The sequence below is a fragment of the Mustela putorius genome, unplaced genomic scaffold, assembly GCF_011764305.1.
Source record: "Mustela putorius furo isolate JIRA1106 unplaced genomic scaffold, ASM1176430v1.1 tig00003858_pilon_pilon_pilon, whole genome shotgun sequence".
Classification (NCBI taxonomy): Eukaryota; Metazoa; Chordata; class Mammalia; order Carnivora; family Mustelidae; genus Mustela; species Mustela putorius.
The window spans coordinates 43,010,760-43,024,461 of NW_025422010.1; the positions used below are offsets into that span (position 1 = coordinate 43,010,760).

A 13,702-nucleotide genomic window follows, 5' to 3' on the forward strand; every position below is an offset into this window, starting at 1 on the left:
ACAGAACACTAGACCACAGAAGAAAATCAGAACCTAGTCAGTCACTGACATCTAACAATAACCAAAGTACAACTGCTGTGTATACCGTCGTAAGGCCGCAATTTACTGTAAATTAGCGTTCCTTAATCATTTGTAATCCACCCACTTCGGATTTTGTATGCGGTACATTTCTAGATTTGGATTCCATTTCCTGAAATGCTGGTTCAGCTTTTCAGCCACAAAATAATGTCTCTTTTTTTCTTTTTATAATCTCTTTTAATAATTCTCATTTTGTCTTTTTTTTTTTTTTTTCTCTCCTATAATGCTTCTTCTTTCAATTGCAGTTCGGTAAAATACTCATTTTCATTTACTGCTAAGAGTTTACGTAGCCTGAAACAAACAAAAAGAAAGAAATTAGAGGTCGTCTCGGTTCCCTGGGCAGAGTCCTGAGGGTCAGTTCCTTGATCTTCATGTCCCATGGGCGAGTGGCCCACCGGGACACTGGGTGGAACCACACCTCACACCACACCCTTGGGAAAGAAGGGAGGCAATGAAAAGGCCCTCACTCAGGCGCTGGGTTTGGGAAAAGCAGCAGATACAAGAGAGTGCGTCGGACACCCCAGAGGTCGTACAGCCCGTAGGATCCTGTCGAAACGAGTTCTGCGACGGGGAAGCCGACCCCTGGTGACACTCTGCTGTCCTCAAACGTCCCAGCGTCGGTGGTGAGCTCGTCCTGCTGCACCCTCCCCTGGGCGCATCCCGTTAACTTAACTCCGGTTGTTTTTGACCGACCGTTTCTACCACTAGTGAAGAAGCGGCTTTCTTCCCAGCCTGGCCAAGGATTTTTTTGTCTCGGCCGGGCGGAGGCCACGCCCCCGGGCCGCCCTGGCCAGGGGTGAGGGGCTGCGTCTTCCCACTTCCCAGAGCAGTGGTGGGATGACCGCGGCCCCGGCGCCCCCTGGCGGGGGCCTATTAAGAGGATGGAAGGGCGGGACCGGGACCAGCGGTGAGCCTCCGCCTTCAGCCAAGCCCCAAGGCCTAGAGAAGTGGTTGGCCCAAGGTCCTTCGACAGAACCTGACCTTGATCTTGCCACCCACCATCCCACTTTCTCAGAGTCAACACGGTTACACCATCAAGACACTCCCCAAAGAAACACTAAATATATGAAACAGTAAACGGGACAATAAAAATCATTTTAAAATAATTTTTTAAAATAGAACAGCTCAGAGATAGAAACTATTTATATTATTTCCAATTCCTATTGTGCCCCAAGGTTCACGCAAGGGCTTTCCTCCCGACAGTTTCCTGAATTCTATATTTTCACCATTAAATTCCATGATAAAGTTGGATATCCATTCACCATTTGTAATACATACTTATGTTATTTAATAAAATTGCATGGACTGTATCTTTTTCATTCCTGTATCCCAGTATCAAGTACAGTGCCTACCATGGGCCCGGTTCTCATTACTTGAATGAATGACACAAAAATAGCCGAGACCAGCCAGTTTTTTTTCTGGGTGGGCTTGACAGTATTTCTGTACTTGCTGGGGTCACCATGAAATCCATGGTCTTCAGCTTTGCATTTCCAGCAACGTAGCTTTATCAAGTTATCCTCAGGTGAGCAGTGAGACCCTTGGGAGCTGATTCATGGCAGGGTGGCTTTGTAATGTGTCACCTTGACTAGGCTACGTTTCCCAGAACTCCCTTCCCTGTATGCTTCCGGTTAGGATGGGCCACAAGAGACAGTTTGCATGGTAACTGGAGGACAGAAGTGAAGCAGCAGCATACTGTTTTTACACTCGGAAGGTTGGTGCAGGCGCACCAGGCACTGTTGCAGTTCACACATGTTGTCACTTATCTGCTGGCTCACCTCGTTGGTGTGGGACAGCAGTCAGGCCCTGCAGCCAGGCCTGCAGCTGCTCCACTTTCCCTGGGATCTTCCTTCTGCTTCTCTAATTCCTGGGCCAGAAGAGTATTTAACTCTGTGATGAAGGGCACCAGCTTCTTCTGCAGGACACCCACATTATCGCAGTTGGAGATGGTGAGACACTGACAGGGGTTCTAGGCCATCCTCGCCGGTTCCAGCTCTTGCTCGTGCACGCCAAAGTGTCCTCCGTCTCCCACACTTTACATCCATCTTCCCTTCCCGATTGCCTGCCCTGCAGACTTCAAGCTCCAGCATTAGATGCAAAGACAACAGCCTTAGAGACTGTTTAATCAGCTCCCACTACTGTATAAGCTCAAATCCCTATTAAGTCCCTTAAAATATACATATATATAATATATATATATATACATACACACACATATATATACATATATATATAATATTTACATTAGTGGTACTGCTTTTCTGATTGTATTGTGACTCACACTGTAATCAGACTCTTACAAGTCTGAATGCCAATCAAATTTCACTTTAGACATTACAATACTAGGGTGAGATGCCTGGGTCCTGGGAGGAACAAAACAATACCAGAAAATTAGCCAGTCTTGTTTCTGGCTCAAGAAGGTAAAGCAAACGAAGGGGCAAAGAAGGGTAGCAGAAAGGGTTAAGAGCAGGGAAATGTCTAATCTACATCTGAGTTATCTAAAGCTGCAGGGCTGGGACTAGAATAAGGCAGGGGAGATACAAAGGCTACAAAATTTAAGGAGGCATGCACCCTGTCACAGCCCTATAAAGCTGGCTATGTAATGAAGGACAGGTCTAAACTTTTTGGCACTTTAAGAAGAACGGGGAAGTGAGGCAGGTCTGAGTCAAGACTGGCCCTTATGCAGGACTTGAGGCAGGAATTTGGACTCCTCATAGAGAGGGACCAAGGACAAACTAAGCAGAGAAGCCATCAAGGGACAGGGGAGGCAAGCTATAAGCAAAGATGAGCCAGCCTGGCAGCTTTACTTCTGAAGACTGCTTTGGCTGAGCAGAATGAGGGCAACAAGCAAAATGGACAGTGAACCCTGGAGAAGGATGTCCGTTAGTGTTTGAGGAGTATTATGCAACACCCAAGGCCTCAGAAGAACCCAGTCTCTTGAATGCATGGGTGCTGTGACAAGGTGACCAAATCCACGCAGCCTTGGCACTCCCTAAACCACGCTAGAGGCAGCAGTGTAAACAATTTGTTGTGTTTAGGGCAATCCACCTTGTTTTCAAGGTCACTGGAAACTTACTATAATATTATACATTATCGGATATAGGATTACAACTTACAGTTCGGTGGCTTAAAGAACAAGGTTTTTACAACCCGGTTTTTTTTTCTCCTAGGCTTACTGATACTAGCTGCCTGTCGGACACTGGACAAGTTATTTTATTTCTTTGAGTCTGTTTTCCCATATGCAAAAATGGGCAAAAATCATTGTTTCCCTAAAAAGATTGGAGGACTAAATAGATCAGTAGGAAGAACTAACCAAATAGTTCCTTTCCTCATTTTTTCACATTACGATTTTCCAATGCTGTTTCTCTGAGGAAATGGAAATGTTCAGAAACACTGCCAGGTCTCATCCAGAAGCCACTGAAAAATTATTCACGAAGATGGCTTGTACAGGCTGTTTTGTGGCGGCTTTTACAGCCTCTCTCCACCCCAGATCTCCCACCACAGCTTATCACAGTCAAGCACCTGGATTTGCACCAGTGGGAGCAAATGCAACAACTTTCTTTTTCTTCCTTTCCTGCTTACTTCCTCTTTAAGCTCATTGTACTGAATAGGCCTGCTTCTCTGGTTTGGTGGTAGGTTTTTCCAGTTCCTACTGAATCCTACATAAGCCCCTCGGTCTACCGTCCAAGCCTCTGAGTAGATCAGTGTTCTCTCATAAAGCCAGTCTGTAAATATCACCTTGAATCCTACAGTCTGCAGAAGCCTCCAGTCTACTGTTTTCTAGCTCCAGGTTTTTTAAGGTCCTTGGACCTAGAGAAGAGGGAGCAGGTCTGTATGTTGAATGAAGTTCGCTCTTTGCAAAATGGAGCATTACAAAACCATTTCCTAGTATTCTGTGCACACCACCCATTTCCCCATAATTATCCCTTCTCTCTCTTCTCGCTTTCAAAATACTCCATTACAAACGAGATAACACATCATTACCTTCTCCATTAACACGTACTGATTTCATACATAGGGAAACTGTTTCCTCACTTAGATGGTAAGTTTCCTGAAGGCAGGAATCCGTGTGTCTCCTGAAGGATAAGCCTTCCAGGGTCATTGTATTCCCCACTGGAGCTTTCACACTGCAGTGCACCCAGCAGGTACTCAATCAGTACCTCTGTCATCGCCCAAGGCAGATGAAGGAGTTTCTGGCCTGCAGAAACTAGTTGGTGGGAACAAAGGAATCCAGGTGCCTAGGCTAACAGTTTATGTTGCCTTTGTCTGGAGCTGTATGGTACAGCCTGTGAACATCCTGCAGGAGGCAGCATTCCCTTGTCCTCTTCCTGCCAGCCCTGTCCTCAGGGGCAGTCATCCTTCATCCTATTGCCAGGCCTGCAGGGACAGTTCTTTGGAGCAGCTAAAATTGTATTAATAACCTCAACAGGCTCAGGAGAGGCTCAAGAAACACAGCCCGACTCCATCCACAAAGGATGTTCTAGGAGGTGAAAGACAGCCTGAGATTCAGCAGTTGCACGTGGCCCCAGATCAGAGCTATCTCAGGGCCCAGACCTGCCCACCCAGCACTGTCCAGCCCACCTGTCAACTCCAGAGGCCTTCAAGACCCCAAATAAAGATTCTCTGAATAAAAATTTATATATTAAACCTGACCCCTTCTGGATTTCCTAAAGAAGATATGGACCAGGCTTTTATATTTTTCCTTCAAATCTCATTGCAGGGCATTAAGTCCTTAACCTCCATTGACCCCTGTCCCTCCACACCCCTCCCCCCGCCCCGCAACATACACACACCCAAGGAAAACCCTGACCTGAACCTCAGGAGAAATCTCTAACGTCCTGCACATAACCCCTCACTGATCATAATCAACAAAGTGATATGAGCCTTTACCTCCCACTGCACCACACCAAATTACTGACTCTACTTTTAAAACTCAGGGCCCACATCTGACCAGCACCAACCCCATACCATCCCTCACTGTGCGGGGCACACCTTGGCAACCAGACCGCTGTGTCCCGGAGGCGGGTTCCACCCAGGCTGAAAATCTCCGTGATCTGGGGAAGAATTAATATCATGGGTCATCATGGCCAATGGGGCTAAAGCAGGGTCAAGGCAGGGTTAAATGTCCCCCAGCACTGACCACGGGTGTGCCAGCCCCTCCTGCCTCCTCCTCTGGGGCCAAGTCGGAGGCGGAGTCTTCCTTGCTCTCTTCCTCCTTGTCCTCCTCAGGGTCCAATGGCTCTTGCTTCACAGGTGGCAGGCCTGCATCTACGGCCTGGGAGAGGTGGGAAATAGGCATCAGTCAGAAGGGCAAGGCTGGCCTAAGGCAAGAGTCTCTTACCAACCAACCTGTCAGTGTGCTGACAAATCTCACTTCCAACACACTTCAGCCCAGAAAACTCATCTCTCAACCTACAAACCTTTCCCCTTCCTCAGAGAATTCCTTTTTTCTGTTAGCTGGACAGCAAAGCAGGCAAAGTTAGTTGCCTGGGGAAGGTGGGGCATTTGTCAGACAGGTAGGGAAACTTTATGGTGAGGCTGCGATCAGCACATCTATTGCTCTGCTCAAAAAAACCACCATCATTCTGCTTACAGACCACCCATCACTGACCCCCACCTTGCTGGGGCAGCCAGACAGCAATACAGGAGAAGTCAGGATGGCTGTGCCCGGTGTCCAGTCTTCCTGGGCATCCACCTTCTCTTGCTTCACCTGGGGTAAGGCCACAACCCAACTCAGGCCTGGGCACTGGGCCTCCTGTGTGAAGGAGGATTGCGGCAGACTTGGTCCCAGCTTCCTGGCACAAGGCTGGATAGGGCTGGGGAGGGCAGGGTAAGATGGGACCCTCACCTGCAACAGGGCTTCTGTGGAAGCTGTAGCAGGGCCAGGCACCTGCACAGGACTGCTTGCACCTTCCCGTAAGAACACAAGGTCAGTGCCAGGTGGGGGTAGCACAAAGCCACTGCCCGTTTCCTGTTTCATTGGAGTTTGGGCACGGCCTGATCTGACTGTGGGTGTGGTCAAGGTCTTCAGTATCTGGCCCAGACGTGGCCGTCGAGTAGAGCCAGGTCTCTTTCGACGAGAGTACGGTGGGGGCGGCCCTGCTCCATCCTCAGATCCTGCCCAGACACTAGGCAGCAGCCGCTTCTGAATAAAGACAAGGTATTACGGCCATGTGGCAGTGACCAACTCCAATATCCACCACCCTGCCCTGATCACTGTGCCTGCTAATCCCAATTAGTTCTAGCACAGAACCTCACAAAGGAGGCCCTCACCATTGAACCTGCTGGTCTCCTATTAGCAATGCCAGCACCACTCAGATTCTTCATTTGCCCCAACACAATATTTGGTAATCTTTGGCTGAACCCACTGCCCTGCCCACTCCTCTGAAGATGCACAGCCCATCTGGCCTGTGCCACCCACCTACCAGGCCTTTCCCACTACTCCCAGGCACTGGGGGCCCTGGATCAACTTATCCCACCCACCTGATCCTTCCTGCCCCACCCACCATGGCAAACTGCAGGCACTGGCGCCAACGACACTTCTGGCGCTTCTGATTGCTGCCCCCAAATTTCGGCTTGTCACAGCAGAAGTCGCAACGACCACAGTCCATCCGGCGCAAGCAAGCTGCACAGGTCCCACACTTACGGTTCTGCCGACGGTTCGTGTAAGGCTGCTGGGGGATAGGCAAGAAGAAGATGCTATTACGGGCACTATTCCAATGCTGCTCCTTTACTAGCCTCAGCAGAGGGAACCAGCTGTGCACTGGTCCTGGATCACACCTCAGCACCTGCTAGTCCAACACCAGGCACTATCACTGCAGTGGACAGTGCCCAATACCATCAGAATTGTGGCTACTCCAACGCCTATCCATCGTGTCATCTGCTAGACCAGTGGCTACCAAGGTCTTCGGCCCCCACCTCAAGCAGAATTTTGCTGAGCCTCCACTATGACGCTCCACTGCACCTGCTGAATCTGCTCAACCTATGTGAACTCCCTTCACTATGCCGACTTTTCCTCTATCAGCCCCACCAGAGCACCGGTTCACCTGACATTAGCAACTGCTGCTGCCCCTGTTGATCCCATGTTGGTCCCTCCCCCATTCTTTGCTCACCCCATACTAGTACCCATTACTGTGTCTTGCTGTTTCCCTATTAGGCCCATTGCAGCAGCTGCTTCTTTGGGCTTAACCAAGTACCCTGGGAGGGTCTAGGTTTGTCCAAGTAGGGTGGAGCCACTCACTAGCTCGTCCTCGTCTACACAGTAATAGATGAATTCGGCAGGTGGCGAGGGGGCCAGGGCTCTGGGTTGCTGCAGAGGCAAATGGGCTGGGGTCAGGGCAAGTGCTGGGTAAGATTAGGGTTGTTCCTTCCCCCGGCCCACCAGGGCCTCACCAGCTCTGGGGACGCTGGAGGCTGTGACGGGGTAACTGGAGGCAGTGGCTGGGTTCGTGGGGGGCGCCGCCGGGCAGCCATCTTGGAGTCACAGCCTCCTCTGCGGCGGCTACGTTTACCCTGGGAGAAAGCCAGAAGAGTAGTTTAGGCTTGATGGCACCAAGCAGATACAGAATCCCAACCCTCATGCCCACCCCCAAGAAAAGTGCAGAAAGCATGCATGGGACAGGCAGGCAGAGTGTGGGGTGCAGCACTCACAGCAGGGGGAGCCACAGCTAGGGGAGGGCGTCGTTGACATCGCTGATGGTGGCGACGGAGACGGTGGGCAAGGTGCTGGCAGATAGGGGCAAGTAGGTGGGACCAGGGAGTTGAGCATGGGGCGAGGGAGAAAAGAAGACATGAGGTGGGCAAGACTGGGAGGAAGCAGCAGCAGCAGTAGCAACTTTAACAGCAGATGAGTTCTGCCCCAGCCCTGGCCCCAACAGCGCTGGCCCCTCCAGCCTAACTCACCCGTAAGCAGCGCCGCTGGACACACCTCCATTGGCGCCTGAGACCAGGGCGGGGAGGGCGAAGGCAAACTCGACAACGGCCACAGTCCTCTCGGGTCTGACAGCCCCTGCACACTCCACACCCTCGGCTCTGTTGGGGGGATGGGAGGGAGCACAAGCATGATGCATGTGGCCAGAGCTATGAGAGCCAGGGGCTAGGGTAAGCCTTTGGCCCACCCCACCTGCCCAGCTCACCCTTTCCACAATCCGGAGGCACCGTCTCCGCTCACACTTGCAGAACAGCCCCGAGGCCACATCATGGGGCAACTGCAGAAGGCATGTGGAGCAGGCCCCGCAGTCCTCGGTTACCTGGCAGGCTGCGCACTCCCCGCAGCCCACACGCTGCCAGGAATGGGTGGGGCGAGGTCATAGGCCCAGACAGAGTAGCTCCAGGTGCACTGCCCCTTACGTGTCTATTATTATTAGCCCCCACTGCCACGTCTAGTAGTCTACCACTTGCCTCATCACTGTACCTGACAACTATTGATTAGCGGCCATCAGAGGCTATCCCCAAGGTCTACCAGTGCCCTGTTAACCTCATTGCTGAAACTGCTGATACCCCAATGACCCATTACTGTCTGCTGCTGGTAGCTAGCTCCCTACAAAATGACTCTGACACACTGAATCCATCACCATTCCTTCAGACCCTCCACAAGCCCCCATCACATCCTGCTCCCACCACACAATTGTGAGGAGGAGGCAGGTCGTGCTTACCTTAAACATCCTTTGCTCCCGGTTGAAAGCAATCCTCTGTGCTGCAGAGGGAAAAGCAGAAGTTAACAAGAAGCATCAGATATCTACCCTCACGCACTGCCGCTCCCCTGACGTCCACCATTCAACCTCCAGCCTGAGAGTGCTGTCCTAACCTAACATCAGACCTGCTTCACTTCTGTGTCCCAGGGCCTGGGGGCCACTCACCTCTGCAGTCCTTGCATAATGTCTTGAGCCGCTGTCTTCGGGTACCATCCCCTGAGAAGCTGATTCCACAGTTCTCACAGCACCTGGGATGGGAAACATGGGTGTGGGGCTCTAAGTGTACCCTCAACCGCAACCCTCACCCTCTTGGCTCACTTTAGGTCAACACTCACCCAGGAGCAGGCAGTGAAGCTGGGGCTGTGTCAGCATCAGCCTTGGTCTCATCCCCTGGGGCATCCTTCCTGACCTCACCCTTCTGGGGTCCAACCTGACGTTTCCGAGTCTTGGCTGGCCGTGAAGGCTTCTTCCGCTTTTTGCTAGGGACAGGTAAGGACTGGGGCTGCAGATGAGAGGAAAAGAAGGAAGGGATCAGTGGGTGGGTGTTAGATGGCTCAGTCATCCCTGCTGGGTACCCCACACTGTGTAGTACCTTGGGGGCTGGATAACACAGAATGCCTTGTTTGAAGTCGAAGAGGGAGAGGTCACACGCAGGGCCCAGGTATCGGGTCAGCTCAACTTTGCTTCGGATCCTGTCTCCTGTGGGGCTAAGGATGAGCCAGGATGGGTTGGTACCTGGGTGAAGTCATGGCCACTCCACCCACACAACCCTCCTACTGGACTGGTGAACAGGCCTGTAAGGCTGGCAGGGGATACAGGAAGTAGCTTGGGATTGGCATGTAAACCCTGACCAGATCGTACCCCAACTAAGCCTGCAGAGCAGAAATATAAAATGTGTACAAATAGCCACGCATATGCATATATAAGTAAATAATATAAACGTAGATATGTATGTATTTATGTCACATGTTACTACTTAGTCTATACAGTCAAGAGTACCAATCCCAATCTGTTAAGTAATGTCTAAGTGTGTTAATATTACATACTAAATATTTAAAAAATAAATAAAATAAACACCTGCTTAAAAACATACACACAAATGAACAAGCACATAAATGTATATGCAAATGCATGCATAAACATACAAACGCAACTACATACAAAACAAAGCAGGAATAAGCAATACCGAAAGAGAATACTCCAGGGGTCTCCAGCATTTTTGCATGTCTTGCAAGAGAGGCACTGATAGTCCTTTGTTATGAACTATCTCTTCAAGGATGTTTGTACAGCAAACAGCCTTGGAAGATAAGAGATAAGTTCTCCTTCCAGAGCAGAGGAAAGGCATCCTTACTATCCTAACATAAAAGACTAGATTCCTGAAGCTCAAGTAGCTCCTTTCCTACAACCCAATGCATGGGCAGATGCTAGATAGCCATCTTCAGGTCATGATGTGGGAACTGGCATTTGGGGAACTGACAGGAAAATAAAGACATTCTGAATACCGCTATAACTGTGAGTAATAAACTGTCTTTCATCTCTGACCCAGGAGTGTTGTATATCCTACACCAGCATCCACAAAATTGTGACATACTTGTTATCTTGCCCTAATTAGGACAAAACCTCTAGTCTTTTACAGTTCTTGATGACAACACTTAAAAATATAAATTGTGACAGTTTCAGATGCGTTATATGTGGATAAATATACAACTAAGTGTGAATGAACAATTATATTTATGATTTTACTATATTCCTCCAGGAAAACAGCAAATTAGATACCAAAAAAGTTCAGAAAGAGTGAACTTCAGGAAGTTCAGGAAGAGTAAATTCAATAACTGCATCACTAATAGATCCTGAAACACCTTAGATCCTTAAATGCAAATAGCACACAAACATGTATATTCATGTATTAATGGCCAATTATCATTCGTGCTTTGTTGTATAAAGTCACATTAAACACTGAATTAGTGAACATAGAACCTCTGGTCCTAGGGAACCACAGGATAGCTTCCTGCGAGCCTCAGATGATCAATGTGTAACCTCTTTTAATGTATGGCCTTTGAATGATTTAAAGCCAGGAGCTCTGGAGTATTGTTATATAGGTACTTTTACCAAGGCCCTTGTAAAACAAGCCAGCCTTGCCAGTATTGAAAACCTGGTCTTCTACGTGACACATTTCCCATGTAACACTTAACGGCTATTTTAAAAATTCCTCTCTAAACTCTTGATCTGCAGACCTACCTTGTATGCAAATTTAACATTTTTTACAATATGTCACCTTCTGAAACACATAAGCCAGTCAGCACTAAGATAGATTCAACATTTTCCTAAACAGAGGTAACACAACCATCAAGTCCTTGGCATTCGGCCTCTCCCGATGCCCACTACGCTTTACTTTACTGGTCATATTACGGATCTTTATTTAGACTTAGCCCTTTTCCCATCTTCTCCTTAGGTTCAGCGTAACTTTAGCATTTTCCAGAAATTGAAGTTGGACAAATTGGAAATTTTCCTTCTCTTTTTCTAGATGTACCACATTTTTGATTCACTGACATTGCACTCACTCCTAACAGCTCTATAACTCACACCTGAAATTTATTTAATATGTATTTTCTCCTTGCAGCACATCACGTTTTTCTCCTTGTAGCCCATCAGACTTCTTACACTTAGAACACTAGATAGCAACTTCAGCACTATGCTGAGGGCCATTCTAAATACTAAAATCACCAATAAAAAGTACAAAAATGTGAAAAACATGGCACTAAGTAGGCCATGAAAAAGACACATGATTACAGTAAAAGAACTGAAATAAGAAAGTCACATTCAACCTCAGCTGGGAATGCGTGTATCAGGCAACTTAAGTTTTTTGCTGTTCTGTGCATGTCTATGAAAGACCATGAAAGTACAAGGAATATCAACTTTAAGAAAACAAATTCTAGCAAGCAAACAAATTAGCAAATATGAAATACACAAGTAATAAGAATGGACTATATATGCATAATTTTAATCCACCCACAAAATTAAACACACCCCCTGATTTCACCCTGCTCAACCAGACTCAGCCTTACCCATGACCCTGTCCACAACCCACCCAGTACCTCTGGTAATAGGTGTCTGAGCGTCCACAGGTGGCACCTGACTTTCGAAAGACCTCACGACGTTTCCAGCCAGGGCCCAAGGCTGGGCACTCCAGCCAGTCCTCAGCCATGGAAGCCACGGGAAGGAGCAGCGGCCTGCAACACGAAGTGTGTAATGACGAAAACTGAGGGACTAGGAGAGGACGTGTTGTACCCTAGTCCCCCAAACTGCTAGTATGCTTGTTCGAGACTTGGTACCTCCCACAGCCAACTGGCCAACACAAGAGAAAATCTTTCCCAACTCATTCTTCCCTGTCCTGAGCCCAGAAGCTTGTCATTCCTACCCCTTCCTGACCTGGAAGCCCAATCTTCAACTTAAGGGTCCCAATCTTCAACCCAAAGATCCCCATTCCTTACTCAATGTCCTGATTCCCACTTCCTCCCTTTCCTCAGCCTGAGAACACATCACTTCTCCCCTCTGCCAGCCTAAGAATCTCTTTCCTTCCAGGAGACGCTGTCTTTAACCTACTGGTCTCCACGCCGTCCCTTTGTCACCCTGAAACCTCCGTACACCCCATTCCCCGAACTGAGAGGCCCTATTCCTCCCATCATCAGCCCAAGAGGCCCCCATTCTGCTCATCCTCAGACCAAGGTCCCAGTACTCTATCTACCTCAGTGTTCTGAACTCCCACTCACTTTCATCATTGACCCAGGAGTCCTCAATTTCTCTTTCAGTCTTTTAACCCTCCCACTCCTTCCCTTTATGATGTCCTCTTATCATGCTACCTCAGTGCTACTGCCTCAGTTTCCTCCGTGTCCTTGCCAGAGAGCCCCCAGCTTCTGCATCTCTTTACCCTGAACAGCCCCTCACTCCTGCTCCTCAGCCTGAAAGCCTCCTCCTCCCTTGTTTTCCCTGTCAGTGCTCTGAGACACAAGTCTTCACCAATATCAGTCCCCAAACCTTATTCCTCTCATCTTCAGCTACAAAGTTTCTTCATGCCTTCTCTTCAGTGTCTCTTATTCTCCATTCCCCTCATCACCCTGAGATAGCCTGCTTTCCCCCCTCAACATTCTGAACCCACCCCTCAATCCTCCCCGTTTTAGTCCCAAGATCATGCCATCCCTAACTCAGCATTCGGAGCCCCTATTCCTTCTCTTCTCCATAGGAGTCCCCGCCGCTCCTTTTCAGCCTCCCAATGGCTCCATTTCTTCCCGTCATCAACCTGAGACCCCTCTTCATTTCTCCCTCTCAGCGTTCTGAACCCTCATTTCTCTCCTCAACCTGAGAGGCACCAAGGTCTCCCCTCGGGGTTCGGATCCTTCCCCAACCCTCTCCGTCCTCGTCCAGACTCCCAACACGTCCACCTGTCAGCGCTCTGAGCCCCAATACTCCCCGTCCTCAGGCAAAACCTTCCCATTCCTCCCCTTCAGTATTCCGACGCCGCCATTCCTCCCACTCATCGGCCTGAGGGCCCTTCATTCCTCTCCGTCAGGGTTCTGAGCCTCGTTTCTTCCCCATCCTACGCCCGAGCGCTCTCCATTTCCACCCCCACAACTGTCTCACCAGCTCGGCACCAGGCCGGTAGCTTCCGCCGCTCTAGGTCCGCGGACCCATGGCGAGGGTCCCGCCTGTGACTCCCGCCTTGCCCTGCTCTTCTTCCTCCTCCGCAGACGCTTCCTCTGAAGCGGTAGCTGTCGCTGCCGCGGCCGTTCGTTGCTCCCGGAACCGGAAACCCGCTGGCCCCCTCTAGGGCCCCGCCCCCGGCAAGACGCCTGCGCTCTAATGCTCCTCCGGCGTTTGCCCTTAGTAGGGAGGACCCCCCGCGCCTGCGTGCTCGGTCCCACAGCAGCGCGCGCCTC

At 49.6% G+C, this 13,702-nt stretch overlaps 1 protein-coding gene across 34 annotated transcripts; it reads right to left on the minus strand.

Moving 5' to 3' along the window:
- Positions 1–82: 82 nt before the first annotated feature.
- On the minus strand, positions 83–13,589 carry MBD1 (methyl-CpG binding domain protein 1). 34 transcript variants are annotated; one of them, XR_006602118.1, is made up of 18 exons: positions 13,407–13,587; positions 11,864–11,998; positions 9,361–9,475; positions 9,104–9,270; positions 8,934–9,016; positions 8,730–8,770; positions 8,211–8,357; positions 7,978–8,106; positions 7,726–7,800; positions 7,468–7,587; positions 7,316–7,384; positions 6,582–6,749; positions 5,924–6,220; positions 5,693–5,830; positions 5,216–5,350; positions 5,068–5,129; positions 1,854–2,149; positions 83–369 (listed from the first exon to the last, which is right to left on the minus strand). XR_006602118.1 is itself a non-coding variant. In XM_004777730.3 (18 exons), the coding sequence occupies exons 2-17, from the start codon at positions 11,971–11,973 to the stop codon at positions 3,846–3,848; spliced, it is 1,896 nt and encodes a 631-aa protein (XP_004777787.1). In that variant the 5' UTR covers positions 11,974–11,998; positions 13,407–13,587; the 3' UTR covers positions 2,011–2,142; positions 3,814–3,845. The 34 variants fall into 34 exon arrangements, 32 of the variants coding, with proteins under 32 accessions (XP_012903997.1, XP_012904000.1, XP_044921551.1 ...); XM_004777730.3 differs by lacking the exon at positions 83–369 and adding an exon at positions 3,814–3,885 and having other exon boundaries at positions 2,011–2,142; XM_004777729.3 differs by lacking the exon at positions 83–369 and adding an exon at positions 3,814–3,885 and having other exon boundaries at positions 2,017–2,149.
- Positions 13,590–13,702: the final 113 nt, after the last annotated feature.

Excerpts from the sequence above, each read along its gene's own strand:
- MBD1 (XM_004777720.3), bottom strand. The coding sequence starts at position 11,973 with ATGGCTGAGGACTGGCTGGAGTGCCCAGCCTTGGGCCCTGGCTGGAAA. Across the intron at positions 7,801-7,977 it reads TCCAGCGGCGCTGCTTACGG|CACCTTGCCCACCGTCTCCG; the intron begins GTGAGTTAGGCT and ends CCTATCTGCCAG. Across the intron at positions 5,351-5,692 it reads TGTCTGGCTGCCCCAGCAAG|GCCGTAGATGCAGGCCTGCC; the intron begins GTGGGGGTCAGT and ends CACCTCTCCCAG.